The sequence below is a fragment of the Leptidea sinapis genome, chromosome 6 (assembly GCF_905404315.1).
Source record: "Leptidea sinapis chromosome 6, ilLepSina1.1, whole genome shotgun sequence".
Classification (NCBI taxonomy): domain Eukaryota; kingdom Metazoa; phylum Arthropoda; class Insecta; order Lepidoptera; family Pieridae; genus Leptidea; species Leptidea sinapis.
Window position 1 is genome coordinate 14,504,634 of NC_066270.1, and position 20,765 is coordinate 14,525,398.

The following is a 20,765-nucleotide window of genomic DNA, read 5'->3' on the forward strand; positions in this document are numbered from 1 at the left end:
TAGGTACAAACATTTATATGATGAATATAGATGTTTGTTTTTTGTTTTTAAGTAGTTATATTTGTTGAAGTAAGTAAAATGTATTAAATACATTTTTTGATTTGAGTTTTCTTTAGTGTTAATTCCGCTAATATTTGTCTTTAAACAATTCGACATGTGTTTCGTCTCTACACGAGGTATCCTCAGGACGTGTTCTCTCGCCAAAATCTGGCACGAGACTGAATCAAATGAGATGGAAGCCGCTGTTTTATACCCTCGTTCCATGAAATGACGCGCTGTGATTAGTCGACTGTTGTGACGTATTACCCCCGGAAGAGATACGTAACAAAGGTGATGAGACTAAATTTGTTTGTTCATTCAACAATGTAAACATGTTATTTTTGTGTTTTTTGTTTGGCTTCCGGCTCATTTGATTCAGTCTCGTGCCAGATTTTGGCGAGACAACACGTCCTGAGGATGCCTCGTGTAGAGGCGAAATGTGCAACAGGGCAACATGTCGAATTGTTTACAGACAAGTATTGGCGGAATTAACACTAAGGAAAACTCAAATTAAAAAATGTATTTAATACATTATACTTAATTCAACGAGTTATGAACGCACGTTCATAACTCGTTATTTTTACGAAAACACATAAGCAAACATTAATTTGTAATTCAAAGAACTATATTTATTTATATTACTATTATTTAATAATTATAAAAAAGGGCTTAATGGTTTATAATTTTTCGCAAATGCGCAATTTTAAAATGTATTTATAGTATTTTCTACGCAAAAAACCCGCTAAAATCATATCATTTTAGGTTTCGGAACGCAATTTTATTTCATTTATTCTTCATAAGCGATCCAAACGCCATTTAGTAAAAGGCACTTCGTGGTACGAATTTGAGTGATTCAGTTTAGGTACATAAAATAAACTGCATCGGATTCGCATCACTTAATAAAAGTTGATGGTACGCCCTCTGAACGTATTTCGGCTTAATGTAAATATAACAACCTTATGTTGGTTCAGTGGAGAACTAACTGAACTTTTTGAAAATGGAAAAGTAGTAGATGTTATATGTCTATCCGAAACATTCGTGAATGCAGAAAACAGATCTAATATTAAGTTGAATGGATATACAATGGTATCTGCTTTTTGTAGACTTAAGCAAAAGCGTGGTGGGGTCTGCATTCTAGTCAGAGACTATATTGAGGCTGTAAAATTTGATGTCATGGATGAGCTATGTGTAGAATATTCTTTCGAATGTTGTGGTTTAAGAATACCAAAGCACAAATTAATTGTAATATGTCTATACAGGACGCCGAATTCGAACGTTGCTGAATTTTGGAATAAGCTTGATTTACTTTTACACAAATTAAGATATTGGGAGACCAGTAATATTGTGATTGTTGGTGATTTTAATATCGACACTCTAAAAAATACTAAAACGAATCTGGAGTTTACAAATTTATTGCGAAATTATAATTTTTTTAAACATATTAATGAACCTACTCGGCAAAAATCCTGTATTGACCTCTTTGTTAGTAATATAGAAAATGCCACAGGGGAGATTCGTCAGTTAGGCCTATCGGATCATGACACAGCACAATTCTTAGTAGTACCGACAAAAATAAATAATTCAACACCGTCGTATAAGTTAATTTTCAAAAGAGATTTATGTAATCAAAACATAAACAAATTTAAGGACTGTATAAAAAGTCTTAACTGGATAGACGTGTATGATGCCCAGAAATTGGACGAATCTTTTGATGAATTTTACAATACATTAATCATATTTTATAAATTATGTTTTCCTCTTCTTAAGTATAAAATTAATGTTTCAAATTCAAAAATAAAATGGTTGTCCAGAGGTATAAAAAAATCATGTGCAACAAAAAGAAAATTAAGGTATCAATATTATAAGAATAAAATACCTGCTAACAAAAACAAATTTAATAATTATTCAAAGATTCTAAACAAGTGTATAGACCTAGCTCAGAGAAGTAGTAACAACAAATATATACTTTACTCGAAAAATAAATGCAAAGCGTCGTGGAATGTGATTAAAAATAAAACTAACTCTAATGTAGGAAGTATCGATGAAATTAAATATGAAAATAAAATTATAAATAATCCAACTCAGATTGCTACTATTTTTAATAATTATTTTATAAATACAGTCACACAAAGTCAAAGTCAAAATGTAAAAAATAAAAAACCTACATATAAATTAAAACATAACAATTCAAATATTTTCTTAATGCCAACTGATGAAATGGAGATAATTACCGTTATTAAGTCACTTAATAATTCAAATTCCACGGGCTGCGATGAAATAGCAACAAAGGTAATAAAGGAATGTGCAAAGGAACTAGCTCCAGTCCTAGCCTACTTAATAAATCTATCTTTTGAAGAAGGTACTTTCCCATCAAATTTAAAAAAGGCAAAAGTAACACCTTTACTCAAAGCGGGTGATAAAAAGGATATTAACAACTATCGACCAATCACACTCATTCCTGTTATCTCAAAAATTTTTGAAAAGATACTGCACAAGCGATTAACATCTTTTTTAACTAAACATAATATCATTTTGGAGGAACAAAATGGTTTCCAAAAAGGAAAATCAACAACTTTAGCGTGTTTTTCGCTAATAAAAGAAATATCGGAATGCATGGATACAAAAATTCCAGTAACATCAGTATTTTTTGATATGAGCAAAGCTTTTGACAATGTTTGTCATGAAAAACTATTAGATAAATGCGCTCAATATGGTATTCGAGGTCTAGCAAATGACTGGCTTAAAAGTTATCTTTCAAACCGTACTCAATACGTTGAAATTGCTAAATTAAATAATAAACAAGAAGTAATACCTTATCGATCAGAACTTAGACTTAAAACAAAAGGTGTACCACAAGGAAGTATATTGGGTCCACTTCTATTCATAATCTACATAAACGACTTACCTAGCATTACTACTAATAACTGTACTCTTTTTGCTGATGACATCTCTATTGTAATTAAATGTAACAATGAATTGACATATGATATAGAAATTAATAAAACAATAAAGGACACAATTGAATGGCTTACTGAAAATAACCTGACTGTAAATATAAAAAAAACAATGTATATGCAGTATTATAATAAGAATGGGAAAGGAAAAGATATTAATGTTAATTATCATAATGAGAATATTAAAGAAGCACAACTTGTCAATTTTCTTGGTATTTCTTTAGACAGCAACTTGTCCTTCAAGTCACATGTTGACAAAATTAGCAAAAAAATTAACCAACATGTATTTGTCCTCAAACGCGTATCAAAAACAATAGGTGAAAAAACAGCGCTAATGGCATATCATGCATTCGTGGTTTCAGCTTTAAGATATGGATTGGTCATATTGGCAACTCGGTGAGCATAGGACATTTATTTATTGGACAGAAGAAGTGTATCAGGGCGGTTTGTGGAGCCGGCCCCCTAGATTCTTGTCGACCGCTATTTAAAAAAATTGAAAATTCTATCGCTGCCATGCCTATACATTTATGAAATAAGCCTATTTGTTCAAAAACATATGTGTGATTTCTATACAAAAAAAAGCCAGAAGGTTTTAAATACAAGGTATCCAAATAAACTCATAATGCCCTTCTGTAGAACTGCATCTTTTAGTAGAAATTGTTTCAGCATGTCTGTGAAAATATATAATAAATTGCCCAATGAATTGAAAGATTTACCGTTCAAAGTATTTAAAAGAAGACTGCATCAGTGGTTAACAAATAAGTGCTTCTATAGTTTAAATGAATTTTTCAATACAAAATGAATTAGTCTATTTGATAATAATATATGTAAATTAATATACTTTTATGACATTGAATTTGTTAATATTATACATAGGTACTAAATGAATTATTAAGTTATTAACGTCTCATATTATAATATTATATAAGTATTAAAATTTCATTTTATAAATATTATTGATATCATTGAGAAATCCGACATGTTTCAATATAACAATACGATTAGTGTTTAGACAATTTTGTAACATATTTTGCATGTCAATTGACGAAACATATTGGATTATCCATTATATTGTTAACACCTTAAGTACAATGTTTCCTGCAAATAAATTTCATTTCATTTCATTTCATTTCAACTTAACAACTGCGATTTTGAACAAAGAATATAAAATAACAAAGCGTAAGTTACTGGCCAGATCGCATGTATATGTGCATGTACATGAACAAAGCATTTGGGAATTAGAAATTATTTCTTAGAATTTCTAATTCTTTCAATTAATGAAAAAAGAAAATATTTCCAAGAACGATTCGGAAAGGAATTCGATTTCAATTGAAACTGCGTGAATGCCATTGCGTAGCCGCTACGAATTCAAAGCGTCCTCTAATATTTCAGGCATGTAATCCATATTTATAAGAATTTGATCAAATTCATTCCATTTTCAGCTGCTGGCATCAACGAGACCTGTTCATTCAACGAGCAATGTGAAGATGTCGTTTTCAAAACTGAATGTAGGAACGAGAGATGTACGTGCATGTATGACCTGATAGCTGAGGTGTCTGTAGACGGAGGGATTGTATGTAACCGTATGTATCAGATCCTCGTAAACTATACTAGGTGTGCACGTTACGTCATCTGTTACGTTATATATTACAACAACCTTTATTTATTTATTTAATTTATTTATTTAATTATTTAACCAATAAAGCCCCTATCCTTACAGAGTGACCTATTGCGATCGAGGCTTGACTTAAATTTAAGTATTTAAATTATTATAAACATAAATCTTAGAGCTACTAGTAACAATCTATACCTGCTATTACTATACTAATTACTATTACTGGAACATACAACAACTACTCTAATTTTAAACTCGTTCAGTGAGCAAGCAAACAAGTCAATCCTATGCGAAAGTTCATTTAAATTTCGTAAAGCGACTGTAAAAGGCGTGTCTCGTATAACCTTAAATGCAACATGTCTCTTTTTGTCCATAAGATTGTTAGGGTCTTTTGCAGGGACTTTAGAATAAAACTAGTGGACTAAATACTGGTAACATTTACATTTCTACAACTAATTTTAAAATTTATCAATCATCACATAATTGTCGCAATCTTCAAGAGCCATTATAGCTTTCATGACATTTCCGGCACTTAAAGAACAATGGCGAAGTTTCATACTACAAAATATTTGAAATTGAATGGTAGCGTCTCAAGAACTGACGTGTACTAATTAATTCTCTATAATTTTCTGCATCTACTGACATAATTCATTTTTAATTTAGAACCGGGATATTGGAGAAATAAATGATTATTTTGTTTGAGTTTTTAGGTTAGGTTTTTCTGTTTATTACTTTAGCGTTCTAACTATATTATACTTATCTATTATACTCTAACTAACATGTTCCAGCAACAATAACACGAATTCCAAAAATCTTTAAGGCTAACTACTAACTATTTGCTTATGGTTACTAGTTCCTATGAACTAGTAACCATAAGCAAATAGTTAATTAATACCTAATTACTAAACTGTCTACGGTCAACAACTCTGAGTATTATATTATGATAAAATGGAAACTTGTTACTTGATGCAATGGTAATAACAGTTTATTTTCAACAAACCAGAGTTGGTTGTCCATAGCTTTATAATTTTATAAGAGGGAAGTCAAATGCGCAATCCATAGTCGTAGGTAGGTACTTCTAAAGTATACCTAACCTACGCCCGATTTTAAGGCGCGGGTCGACTTTTAAACTAAGTACTTCCATTTTTATAATCTTAAAAAACTGGTAAAATAAGTACCTAGTTTCCTAATGTCTTTTTCTCAATCCAAGTTCTTATTTTGTAGAAGTAGGTAGCAGTAAATTAAACAAGCAAAATATTTTATTTTGTTTATTGTTATATAAACAGCGTACGTTAGACCAAATCGTGGGGCATATCATAGTCTGGTAATGGAGAGCAGAAGTAGTTCAAAATGAGGTTCAGAGTTTAAAACGAGAGAAAGATATTATTAAAGTCCAAAACCAAGCCAGGTAAAATAGAAACTACTTATTAATATACAGAAAGCACAAAACAACACAACAGCGGTAATTATAATTGATAGGTATTATTAGTATTAGGTATAGGTGACAGGTATAGATACTAATTGATCATTCGCTCATCGCTGGCAGTCATATTGACAGATAGCTTTCCTTGATGTAACCTAAAATGGATATGATTTCATAGTTGTGACAGCATATAATGTAAAAATGAAATAAATATTTTATTTATTTCCCCGGTTCCTTTTGCAATACAATTTTATCTAACAAGTCAATCTATCAGTGAAGTTTTTTTTTGTAACTATCTTAACCTTAGACGGTTATTCCTATAGTCAGGTAAAATTTCGCCATAGTTCTTTGCTACTTGCCACTATATTCATCGTATAATTCAATAGGCGCTAAATGTGATGGTTGACACTATTGATATCATAAACTTAGTATACTAGATAATATGTTATGTATTTAAAGTGATAACCCTCACTTCTAGGATTAATACAAATATAAAATTTGAAAAACAATTTTTTTTAAAGAGGTGAGGGGTATCACTTTAAAAACATAACATATTGTTTAGATTTACAAGACCGACATCTCAAGTCAATTTCTTAATATGCAAATATTGGGGTTGAGCAGGTTATCAACTGTAAAGTAGGTCCTGTAGATGAAGCCACAACCTGCGAGTTGAACAAAGCAAACAGAATTTTGTAACGAGGCGGTACTCGAACGGTTAGCTCAGTTGGTTAGAGCACCGGCACGAAACGCCGGAGGTCGTGGGTTCGAGTCCCGCATCGTGCATAAATTTTGTTTTTCAAATTTTATATGTTAGTATACTAGTGTAATAGATAAATACTCTCCTCATTACGGCGAGACTAAATTTAAAATGTTCATGTGTCATAGTCTTACAGATTTGTGAGTGAGTTAGTGAAGTGTGTAGTATTTTGCTTTTGGTCAATCCCTATGTTAAATATTAATAAACGGATTCATATTCACATATACAATATCTAAAACATAATTTCTTAAATGATTATAATCTTTAAAAAAAAAGAGTGTTTGGTGCGTATTTAAAAATAGTATTTTAGTACATATTATGTTCTACGAAAATGAACACCATGAAAGTAGTATTGAAGAATTAGTTTTTACCTGTAAAATGTTTCTTTAGTTGGATTGTTGCTATATGTAACAACAAAATATAATACAGAACACCACACCATTATATTTTTTAATTTTTATCCGTGAAAACACAGAAAAATAACGCTAAAAACACTCAAATTATAACGCGGTCCAATTTGACAGGAGACTAATGGACACAAAATTGTTTTAAAACGGTTTAATGGTCTTAATATATTCCGTCTCTTTCTCAGACCTAGCTTTTTATGTAAGGATAGTTATCTCACTTTCACACAGGGTTCATGTTTTACGCTAGTATACTAAGTTTATAATTGATATATTGGGAAACGCAAACTATCTATTTATTCAACAGATTAGTCGCAAGTATCCTATTTGTAACTTTAAATTGTAAAAAAGAGCTTAAATATTACAATTACACTATTAAAGCTAGTGTGACGCGTTGACAATTGGACCGTGATTGTAATGAAAATTATTTTGATTTCAGCGGAAAAAGAGATAGAGATATCGACAAAGACTCTGGACCCGGCAATGATTGGTGTACTCGTCGGCATGGCCCTTATGTTCGTCATTATTTGCGTTGTTCTGCGTCTGTTCAGCAAGTGAGTTTCATAATTTAATTATAGTCTTTAATAGCGTCGGTAGGGTAACAGGTAAGCGGTAGCAGGTAAAACCGTTGACTAAAATGATTTCGAATTCATGTAACATACTACCCGATTCAATGACGTTGTATACATAGTACGTCTATGTAATGTTATTGAACCGGGTAGTATATTCTTATATTATATTTTACCAGTACGCAAGTGCATTTAAATAAAATTCTTACCAGTTCCTTTGCACAGGATGCTGGCTAGATTATGGGTACCATAACGGCGCCTATTTCTGCCGTGAAGCAGTAATGTGTCAGCATTTTTGTGTTTCGGTCTGAAGGGCACCGTAGCGAATGAAATTACTGGACAAGTGAGACTTGACATCTTATGTCTCAAGGTGACAAGCGCAGTTGTAGTGCCGCTTAGAAATTTTGGGTATTTCAAGATTCCTGACGGGCATTGGATTGTAATAGGCAGGGCGTATCAATTACCATTAGCTGAAAGTCCTGCTCGTCTCAAACCTTATTTACATAAAAAAATTGTATTATAGTTCTCTGTATAGAACGTCATTGACCCGGTTATATTAACCCCGGACCTGACGTCAATGACGTCACATCGTCGCTTTGATACGGTGTGCAAAACAAGCATCAGTAAATAATATATTAATATTATTATTAATAAATAAACTACGATTTATTTTTTATGTATTGTTGATTGATGTAAAGGTATTGTGCTATGATGCTGATTATTATAATAATGAAAAATCAATGAAACCATGTAGGTTATGTACAAAGAGTAGGACCCTCCTACGTTAGTCGGTACTGGCTAGGAGCCAATCTAATTCCTAGCCAACAGATATATTTAAAAGCGTTTAACTAAAAAGCAATCATATTATATCGTGAACTTATAATGTCATATAATGTCAAAATGGTAATGTCAGTAGTATTTATTTTCTGATAGAACTGTAATAACGACACAGAACAGCAGAAACTACAGAACTATTAACAATAAAGTCACAACGTAACAATAAAAACTTTAAAAACAAAGCCGTGATAGCACGAATATATCACGACATGTACCTAACGGTAATAATTCTGCAAATAGTACTGACACAACAGGACGAGCGCGAGGGGGTTGTAAGGGGAACGGGAGGGGCTTCACGATCCAACGAGGTATAGAGATAATGTGGCCATATGTAGTAGGTAAATTCATCGCTTTATAAGGTTGTCAGTATTACACCCTTTGATCCCACTGTTGTTATAAGAAGGCCACAGAGATTACATGTATACACTTCTACGATAAAGTCCCAGCCACTGTTCAGGCATTATCTATAAATAAATTTAAATGTTTTATAAAAAAATGGCTCTGTCGTAAATCCTATTACTCCACTGCTGAATATCTAAATGATCGGTCAGCCTGGGACTAGATTGTGATTATTTTATAGCAACTGTACAATATTGTATATTTTTATTGAAAAGAGCGCAAAAAAAAGAATGCTGGGAGAGTTTCTTGCGCCGCTTCTTCTCTCTCAGAGCGCCATTTGTTTCCGAAGCGGTAGTAGTATCTAGTAGTATAAGAAATGACATCAAAAAGAATTCTAAAGGAATCAATTTTGAGAAAATAAATGCCTTTTATGCCTTTTATGCCTTTTTACACACTAACATAAGACCCTTATGTTTGTCGTTTGTCCTCTTCTACTCCTGAAATAATATCAAAGATGCAGGCATTTTTAATTTTTACAAGCCCCGTTTAGCAAAATGTATTACCTTAATGCACCCGCATCGCGTTTTGCAAGAAATATCTTGCCTCGCACAGCCACTTTTTTATTTTTATTTTTATTTTATTTTATTCCGAAAAAAAAAGTAGAACTTAATACACTTAAAAAAGAAAACTTAAAATATACTTAAATCACTGACCAATAAAAGTTTCCACAATTAAATAGTACATAGAAAAATGCGAGCAAACTAATTACAATTAAATTAAAAGTACCTATTTGTATTGAAAATAATAAATATTTATTAAATATTGTGTTTTGTGGAATCAATACCGGCTGTAGTTCTCCTGAACAGATACGACTTAGGGACCTTCTAGAAAAAAGCATACCCACTCCGACCTTAAAGGCCGGCAACGCATTACTTGACACTTGTTTTTGTGGACGTCCATAGGCGGTTTCCTCACCTCTTTCCATCCCGTGAGCCTCTTGCCCGTTTGCCCCCTCGTATATAAAAAAAACAGATGACACTTCTCCTGTCTAGTGCACACACTTATATTTAGTTTTATACTTACGTTTATCATACGGTCGATTCATAGATTATTATTTATAAATATTATTTATATATAAATGATCTTTAAACCTAAATAATCTTATTCCATAACATAGTTAAGATCTTAATTTTTTTATTATCAATGATCTTAGATCTCGGTGGATATAACACCCACGACCATTAAATCAACTGCGAAAAGAGTTCATCCAAAATTAGTTAACTGTAAATTTCTACCATCTGATATAACATACCAATACATTTATACAATTTAAGTTGTACCAAAATTCATAGACGATGTGGGACTCGAACCCGCACCCCTCGGGCTCCGTCCGAGCCCTGTAACCAAATGTGCAAACTGTCTGAGTGACGCGTCGCTCGAAATTTCGGAATGTATTGTCTTCAACTTTTCATAATTTCGATGCAAACAGAGAAATTTTCACGTGTATATTTACATCAGAGTGATTATTTATGAAGGAATCGATCTGTCTAGTCAGAAATGACTCAAAGACAGGGAGCAATATCTAATACAAACGAACCACCTTGTACCAGGTACGACAGTAACATCATGATTCCCTTTCGGTTTAATCACTTCCCTTCTGTGAATTTCGTTTAACTCCTAAGTGTCAATGTCAAGGTCAAAACTATAAATATTATAATTTACTAGCCAACTCAGCAAACGTTGTATTGCCGATATTAAAATCTCGATAGAAAAGTATGTGTCGATCGTAGATGGGTGAAAATTTGAAGTTGTATGTATTTTTTAATGCTGACTCATAATCAAACAAATTAAAAAAAATGTCAATAAAATAAAAAAAAAAATTGGCGTGGACCACCCTTAACATTTAGGGGGATGAAAAATAAATATTGTCCGATTCTCAGACCTACCCAATATGCACTCAAAGTTCCATGAGAATCGGTCAAGCCGTTTCGAAGGAGTTTAACTACAAACACCGCGACACGAGAATTTTATATATTAGATTATTGGCATATAATATTATTTATGTGATTATATATTTAGTAAACAGTGTTGTAAATCTTCCTCATAATAAAAAAGACAATTATTTTTATGGCAGCGTAGAACAAATGATCGTACGAGTCATTTTTTCAAGGTACTCTTATACCTGGAATTATCAAATTGGTTTCAGTATATCTTTTGACTAACGCAAGTGCATTTAAATAAAATTCTTACCAGTTCCTTTGCACAGGATGCCGGCTGGATTATAGGTACCACAACGGCACCTTTTTCTGCCGTGAATCAGTTTTTCAGCCTGAAGTGCGCACTAGTTAGTGAAATTTTTAGACAAATGAGACTTAACATCTCTCAAGGTGACGAGCACAATTATTGTATTGATGTTCAGAATTTTTGTGCTTTTCAAGAATCCTGAGTGAAACTGCATTGTAACGTCATCCCTAATTAAAAACACTTTTAAACGATTAAAACGCGTGTAATTTTGCGTAATAGTTACATTTTATTATTATTTAAGTTAGCCCGACGTTTCAAGACCTTTTCTGATCACTTTTTTTCTATTACACAAGGGGTCGATGATCTGGAAAGGCCACGAAACGTCAGGTTAACTAAAATAGAGCTTTATTCGAATTGTTTATTTCTTAACACAAATTTCTACATTGAAATATAATTTAATAGGGCACGACGAATCTCAAACTACACTGACTACTCTTATATATTAAATCTATAGATAATTAATATGAACGTCTAGACTCTAGATAGAGCTTCATGCTGTTAGGCGCCGCATGAATACAGATTAGGTTTATTATTTTACTGTGAAAAACACCCAGATCGTACACTCGCGACATGTCAGTCACTTTAATGCGTGCCTTACTGAAAATAGAGGTTAACTGTTCGCCGCTATTTTTATCGACGTGTTCACAGCTGTCACAGTCTATCTAGACGTATAAATGATCTAAGATTAAATCCTATAAAATGCTAGTTAGGCATTTCGTCTGAACGTCATCTATATTCCTAACTATCTACAGTGCCCATATCGTATCATCTCTAATATATAAAATTCTCGTGTTAAATATTGAACTCCTCCGAAACGGCTTGACCGATTCTCATGAAATTTTGAGTGCATATTGGGTAGGTCTGAGAATCAGACAACATCTATTTTTCATCCCCCTAAATGTTAAGGGTGGTCCACAGTCCATTTTTTTTTATTTTTTTTTTAATTTGTTTGATTATGACATCTACGATCAACAGTTACTTTTGTATCGCGATTTTAATATCGGCAATACAACGTTTGCTGGGTCAGCTAGTAGTTATAACAGAAAAGCTCATACCATAGTTTCATTGTACGTACTTAGAAGAAAGTCATTGAAAACCGTTCTATGGGTAGTGTGATCTAAATTCAAATTCAATTTTTTCTATTACCACCACCCATTCGTAATAGAATGCCTCGGACCTGAGAAGAACGGAAATAAACTCAGCGGGCATTTTTTGCCATAAAATTATGGTTACACTGTAATATCGTACAATTATTAAACATTTATAATTAAAGAGTCTAAAGGGTGTTCGTTCCATTCCTAGTCTGTTGTATCATTAAGAATATCATTTATGTTATAATAACCTTTAGATACAAACTTTTTTAACAATTCTTTTAATTTTCGTAATTCCTTAAAACTTGTTGTACATTTTCTAGTATCAAATTTTAAAAGCACATTATATTATATCGCTATAACAATACATTAATGTTTATTCATTTGCAATCACTTTATAATTTATATTCACTATAATAATTATCAAGTAAAAAAAAAATTAACAAAAAAACAACCAACTTCAAAAACACTATTTCAAAACAATAGATATAATATGCACTAAAAAGTATAACAATAATTGCGTATTTTATACAATTTAATTAATTTATTTCTAGTTACGATTATTGTCATTTTTGGAACCGGTGTCCTTCCGCCGCGACCCGCTCTCGCCTCTCGCCTCTCGCCTCCTCACAACCCAAGCACATCTCACCTATAACTATTTATGTAGTTACAAAACTATCTTGGATGACACCGACTCCAAAAATTACTATGGGACCACACGGGAAGCACCAGCTTTTAAATAAAAAATGAATTATCAAAATCGGTTCACCCAGTCGAAAGTTTTGAGGTAACAATTAAAAAAAATACCGACGAATTGATAACTTCCTCCTTTTTTGAAATCGGTTATAAATTAAAATAAAATTAGAGTAGAACTAACTGTATGTGCATTTGTAGTACGGGATAGTAAACCCCTCATACCTATTTATGCTATACTTTTAATATTGAGTTCCGGTCTGAGTGCTGTGTGTTACCCACACGCATAGCCCTCAGGCCAGCCCTGCTGGAATTACTCACAACTAGAACATTCCATCTTAAGTGCCATGACCTATCCAAATGCTATGAGTTTTTCTTTAGTCTTAATTCCGCCAATATTTGTCTTTTAAACAATTCGACATGTGTTTCTGCATCTTGAGGCATCCTCAGGACATGTTGACTCGCCAAAATCTGGCACGAGACTCGAGTTTGAGTCGTGTCGCCAACACGAATCGAATTGTTTAAAAGACAAATATTGGCGGAATTAACACTAAAGAAAAAACATTTGGATAATTATTGATTTCCGCAAAGTAACGCCTACTTCAATAAATTTGCCATGACCTAAAAAATTCAAAGTCATTAAAATCGATTCAATAAAAGTTACAGCTTAATTAATTAGACGTCTAGAATCTGCATAGAGCTTCTTGCTGCTAGACAACCGAAGAAATCAGGCCATGTTTATTACTTTAGTGTGCGTGACAAGCTTCGTATTAGACTCGCAATTTATTTGGCATTTTGTTTTATTGTGCGTGCGTTGCTGAGAACAGCCTGCCGCTATTTTTTCGACGTGTTCGCAGCTGTTATAATCTATCAAGGCGTATAAACTATAAATAATCTAAGTTGCACAATAATAAAAGTTTTTTTTATAAATTAAAATAAGGGATGAGACGAGCAGGACGTTCATGCGATGATAATTGATACGCCCTATCCATTTCAATGCAGTGCAATTCAGGATTCTTGAAAAACCCAAAAATTCTGAGCGGCACTACTATTGCGCTCGTCACCTTGAGATGTAAGATGTTAAGTCTCATTTGCCCAGTAATTTCACTAGCTCCGGCGCCCTTCAGACCGAAATACAGTAATGCTGACACATTACTGCTTCACAGCAGAAAAAGGCGCCGTTGTGGTACCTATAATCGAGCCGACTTCCTGTGCAAAGGAGCCTCCCACTGTTTAAAATATAATTTTGTGATAACAATACAATTTTTAATCCTCATAAAGAATGATGTAGTTGTAAAGAATGTTGGATTGCCGATTTAAAAGTCGTACTTTTATAATTTCAGAGCCAGATGGAGGGAAAATCGGACTATATTCAACACGCCAAATCCACGTCTGATGAACGTTTCTCTCTTACGAGATTCTAAACTGCTTCATTCACAGGTAATATATCAAATATTTTTTTGTTATTTGCCATAAACTATGGAGGGTAGAGGCAAGGAGAATCATCTGCGTATATGAAAAAGTGTCCGTCAAAATGCATTAAATTAGAGTGGCGCTACAGTAGCATCAGGGTCAATCTTAAATAAGGCGCCAAATTAAAAATAATACTAATCACTCTAGATGCATGTTTCCGTGTAACAATTCCTGTAGGTTATTTTTACTACATTATTTAATATAACATTATCGGCCTTACAAATAAACTGGGTATAAAGTTATAACTGATGATAAACAAAAAAAATGCAAAATGTTTACAATATCGTTGACAACACTGTCAATACAATGATAATTCTGAAGTTTTCCGAATGACAAGCTGCCTTGCAAATAAACGCGGGAAACGTTATACGTCCGAACTAACCATTCATAAACATAATGTTTATTTGTAAACATTCTACATATTCTTGGTTTATGATGAGTTATAACTTTATGCCAATTTTTTTGTAAGGTTTCTGAATATGATAATTGTTTAAGATTGGGGGTGTTTTTTTTTTTACCTCAAAATTGCTAAGTGTGTAGATAAAAGTCTTCTCATGAATCTTATTGTAAAGCTTAGAGGAGAGATCATTATATAAACGTTTCGCGAAGGAATTGATAATGTAATTTAAATCATAAAATTTAACTTATATCGAGAACGAAATTTAAAATATTCATCACAATCAATGATTTTCTTGAAATGTGTTCAAGGATCGTCGTGGTTCTCGTGTCAGCGTACGTCCTCCTTCGAGACAAGCCAGCCAGCAGGAACTCAGACCACATTCACCAAGTCCAGGTACCAGCCTCGAATCTTATTACTGATGAACTCTCATTCCTATTCATTTCTTTTAATGTTATTCTTGCTTATATAGGCTTGTAACTGTAAACCTTAACTTTATTTTTATGAAAATAAGGGACGAGACGAGCGAGGACGTCCTGCCCATTACAATGCATTGCCACTCAGGATTCTTGAAAACCCCAAAAATTCTGAGCGGCACTTCAACTGCGCCGTTGTGGTACCCATAATCTAGCCGGCATCCTGTGCAAAGGAGCCTCCTACTGGACTAAACTTCTATTTGTGTAAAATGTAACACTTACCCAAAACTAAATAACATAATATTGTCTCTTACATTGAATATATTAATTCAAATATATTCGCCAAGTCCAGGTACTATCATCAAATGTTAATGTAATTCTATTCGACTCCCGTTTTTTTTTCTTTCTTGTCTTTGTTTTTTGCATACTTGCTTTTATGGGCTTCTAGCTATAAACTGTAACGAAACTTCTGTTTCTGTAAAATGTAAAGAAAACTCAAATCATTTTGATAATTATGGATTTCGCCCACTTCAATATTTTTTTTAATGAAAATAAAAAAAAAAAACTATTATCGTATCGCACAAATGATTTTAGTTCTCTTTAGTGTTAATTTGGCACGAGACATAAGTCTCGTGGCAGATTTTGGCGAGACAACACGACCTGAGGAAGCCTCGTGTAGAGGCGAAACACGTGTCGAATTGTTTAAAAACAAATATTTGCGGAATTAACACTAAAGAAAACTTAAATCATTTGTATAATTATGGATTTCCGCAAAGTAACGCCTAATTCAATAAATTTTCTTAATCGTATCGTAAAATGTATTAAATATTGTTATAAACCTACTTCATGAAAATTTATGCAATCCTTCAATTCTCGTGTGCTTTTTAAGCTGGTTCTACATTTGCCTATCTGCACCAATTATTTAATATTATCCTTTTTTATGTGATCAACAGTTTTTAATTTTACCGACTTCTTTAACAATTATTCGTATTATTTATGAATTTAATAAATTGTAATCACAAATCAGTGTGTTAGTTTTTAACTGAATCTTCTTAGTTTTTCTTTCTATACCTATTATTTTCAAGGTATCTTTTTGATAAATTTAAACTAAAATGGTTCTATGCTATTTTTATATTATGTCAAATACTCAGTGCTTCCAGTGCTGCAAATCATCCGTGTAAGGCTCTTGTTACTAACGGTCGTTCGCAATATTCAGTCTATCTCCGGTTGTGGCCTACTTGAGATAAAAATCGTAACTATCGTTGACTTTTCTATCCCAATACACTTATCGACGGTAACTCACCTTATCCGTACACGCTGTCTGTCAATGGGAGGACGTATAGCTTACCAGGGATAGAAGTTTGTATGGAAATTGCAATTCACGCGTCCCAATATAAGGCGATAAGAATGACTTACCGGGTATATTAGGATTTCAGATTATTGACTGCTAATCACTGACAGTAGAAGTTAGTAATTTATCTCTATCTGTAGATAGTATATTGGGAACGGCCGTTAGTTATTATCAGTTATGGAGAAATTACCTACCAAATGCCGCTTTTCCTTGGGCATCGACGGCGTATGGGTGCATGGAGTTTTTGACATCAATATTGTAAGATTATGACGATATCGGTAAAAAGAAAAACTCTATTATAATCATGGTCCTCCTAAAATTCATACATTATTTCATCTACCGACAGCACGCCCTCACCAAAGCCATCAGCTTCACCGAAAACACTCAGGTTATATTAAAATATATTACAAGTTTTGCTTTTGACACAAAGTATTTTACAAATATATAAATTGGGATAGAACGGCATGGAATTTCAGATAGAAATATATTGTTCACTATCCAGAATGAATGACCAAAAGATAATATTTATATTAAATAAAGTACCAGTAAAATATAAATTATAACTTAGCATGCCAGTGACTCTTCTAATGTAAACTACAAGACTTAGAATTGTATAGTATTAGTAATAATTCTATGCCATGTATAAAATTTTCACAATAGCATCAATAGTTACATAAATTCTTATTTAGTTATTAAATAAGTGTATATAAAAACTATAAGGTAATATTTAGGAGCAAACAATAATTGAAGCAATGTAGATAAAGCATGAATTTTTCAAAATAAACAGCAATCAAATTCGAAGATTCTTTGTAAGTTTTCATCCTGTTTGAACTACAAAGCAAAAACAATAGATTACTCACCGCATGGTATTAACAATAAGTTACAAATTGAATGCCTTATTTCAAAATATACGAGTAGTTTATTAATAAATGAGATAATAGATGAGTTGGCAATATAAATTGTTTGATTGGACAGATACATCAGTAGAGAGTTGAATAGAATAAAGCATGCTTTTTAATAAAAACGCTGTGATACTATAGAAGTTTTATTTTGTACAGGATCTCGACGTGGTTCCAAAGCAAGTAGCGGTCATTCAGGAACTTCTTTAAGGTCAGCTACATTGAGATCTCCAAATGCACCCGGACCCACTTCAGTGACAGTTGAAATTCGTCCACCAGATGCTTAATAATATACAGTACTGTAGGAAACGTAATAAAGCGAAAAGATATGATGCATTAGAGTACAAATAAAGTTGGTGGTTCATTCAAATATTTAAATAATTTGTGATAAAAATATTCATACGCTACTATTTATATTAAGCTTAACATAGATTTACTAATAAAATTTGCTAGTTTCATAGCAATAATTGAATGCACTGATTTATCTAGCATCATAGCAAGCTCAGAAGTGCCTCTTAACGAAAAGCTTATTAACTATCTTGATTAAATAACGTATAACTTTACTGAATAAGATGTAACTCAATAAATATATACACATAAATTTAAAAACAAAATCATAAATATTATTATAAAAGTTTAAACACTTTAATAAATGGTAGAGCACAAAATTTATACTAAATTACTATAGACTTAGAAGACGAGTGAAATTTTTAGCTTATTTAGCATTAATAGTCGCTTTTTGGCAGTTATGTAGTTCATATAGTTTTAAATAAGTCGTTTACTATATTTTAAGATATTATCTGTTAAGAATTATTGATATGATTATAATTTCATGTATGTGAATGCTACTCATTTTGTTATATTTCTCTTGTGCACATATTCTTATATAATATTAAAAATTAAAAGACATAAAACGAATATAATATAGGGACCATTTCCTCATATGGGAGTGATCATAATTCAATCGAATGATATAATATAAGCGGAAAGCTTGGCTGCTTTCATAGATTTTTCTAGAATTAGGTTTACTTTACTTCATACTTAAGAAAAATAGTCCTTTAGTCTTCTAGCTTAAGTAATGAATAAATAATTGTAACATGTGTAAAATTGGGGAAATTTACACATATTAGTTTAGGCTTTGTTGCACTTTTGGAGCTTAGACATAAGATCGCAAGGGCACAAGCAAATAAAAAACGAAAATAGCAATAATTTTTAATTATATAGAATTACTGATCTTGTACTGAAGTATCAAAATCATTGTCATCGTACAAATGATATAGCAATTAAGGGGAAGAATTGATATATTATTCGTACGTTATAACCTTCATAAGTCATTTCGTCAATATATCTTTATATGCTCACAGATTATTACATTATACTTTGAACACGATGCTAGGTATATCTAATACAATGCTATAATTTAATAATATAAACTTTTACTATACTTCTGACAATTCTTGTTTTATTTTTAATTAATGTTGTTCCTACTTTAGGCCTTATCATAATCATCATAACGAGAAATGAAAACGACTCATAATGCATCTAAAACTCTTGTGAATGTGTCAATTTTGTTATCAGAAGACAGTCACACAAACTTTTCTTTAAGTGTGAAATCCAATTATATTTTCAGGGATTATTAACAATTATTAAAATAATTAAGGGATTATCCGGAAGTAGAAAATAAATATAAATATAAAGAAATACCTTATAAGGTAGAGATTTTAATAAGAACTATTGTTCCGACAGTTATCTTGTCCAAATAGAAAGATGCTTTATTGGACGTTATATTTAAATATTTTTTTATGAAAAAAGAGGATCAACGAGTGTTTGGGTCACCTCATTTTAAGCGATCTGCACCGCTCGTATTTACTTGTAGGACCAGAATCAGACCAGAACCTATAACAGGCCAAGTTCAGAGTCTTCAGGAAAGCTACTATTAATCCTGTGATTTGGAGAAGAGAGACGAATGAATGACGATCTTTTGGAAGTAACCTAACGTACTGGCTACGGGATAGACGCCATAGCGAATATTCGCGCGGTGCGAATGGCAAAGAGTGTACACTGCAGTGTACGACTGGAATACAATAATATGTATCGAAATATACTAATCAAGCCTCGCGCTGCGGCGAATGGCGACGCGACCGGCGAAATTTACCGAATAAAACGCACGACGACTGAAACAAATGCATTAATCAGTACGACCATAGATAATACACTATATAGTACGACGCAAGCCATGGAGTCGAGCGGTAAACGCGGCGAATAGTACAGAAACTAACAAGTTTAGCTGTTTTCGCCGCGAATAAAATGAACTGTGAAACTTTTATTTCCGAAGACTTTTATTTACTGGCTAGGCAAGCTATTTGGAAGTCTGGCCTCCAACAACACAAACATAAATATGTTGTGAAAAGATTGTACTACACAATTATTTCCAAATATTGCTGCAGATGTTCGCCTCTCCCATCGCTTCGCCGATCGCACCGAACATACCCATGGCCAGACCGTAAAGGTACCTTTATTGGGAATAAACAGGCAATAAACTAAATGTACCTTTATTGGGAATTTAAACATAAATACACACAAACACACAATACTCATATTATATTTTACTAGCTGACCCAGCAATCGTTGTATTGCCGATATTAAAATCGCGATACAAAAGTAACTGTTGATCGGAGATGGGTGAAAATTTGAAGTTGTATGTATTTTTTAATTTTGACTCATAATCAAACAAATTTAAAAAAAAAATGTCAAAAAAATTAAAAAAAAAATTCGTGTGGACCACCCTTAACATTTAGGGGGATGAAAAATAGATATTGTCCGATTCTCAGACCTACCCAATATGCACTCAAAATTTCACGAGAATCGGACAAGCCGTTTCGGAGCAGTTAGGTCCCGCACACCGTGACACGAGAATTTTATATATTAGATATTGTTATACATACGAGCAAAAGAGGAGGAAAAAATTAATTTAACGAGCATAAATATAATAGGTAATAAAGGTATGTATTTTCATAATAGTTATATTTTAAATTTAGACAACATGATCTGTTCTAAGGAATGGGTGAGGTCTACCGTCAGCCTACCTGTATTAATCTATAGTACTTAATCATGCTCCAATCTCATGAAAATGGCAGGCATTTCCTTAGAGAAGAATGAGCGAGAAACTCTAAGGTTGCTCTTTTAAAAACAGATAAAGTATTA

At 32.6% G+C, this 20,765-nt stretch overlaps 1 protein-coding gene and 1 non-coding gene across 4 annotated transcripts in view; both read left to right on the plus strand.

Annotated features, from left to right (window-relative positions):
* LOC126965081 (uncharacterized) overlaps positions 1-19,015 on the plus strand; it is a 74,383-nt gene extending 55,368 nt beyond the window's left edge. For 2 of the 3 annotated variants that reach the window (XM_050808532.1, XM_050808533.1), the window contains exons 4-9: positions 4,436-4,576; positions 7,632-7,746; positions 14,369-14,465; positions 15,207-15,291; positions 17,009-17,050; positions 17,721-19,015. In XM_050808532.1, the coding sequence (XP_050664489.1) occupies positions 4,436-4,576; positions 7,632-7,746; positions 14,369-14,465; positions 15,207-15,291; positions 17,009-17,050; positions 17,721-17,848 (608 nt within the window). In that variant the 3' untranslated portion in view covers positions 17,849-19,015. The remainder of the gene's footprint in view (positions 1-4,435; positions 4,577-7,631; positions 7,747-14,368; positions 14,466-15,206; positions 15,292-17,008; positions 17,051-17,720) is intronic. The other variant, XM_050808534.1, reaches the window with a different exon arrangement.
* Positions 6,741-6,814, plus strand: Trnaf-gaa (transfer RNA phenylalanine (anticodon GAA)). Its single transcript has one exon. It is a non-coding gene; the product is annotated as a tRNA-Phe (tRNA).
* Positions 19,016-20,765: the final 1,750 nt, after the last annotated feature.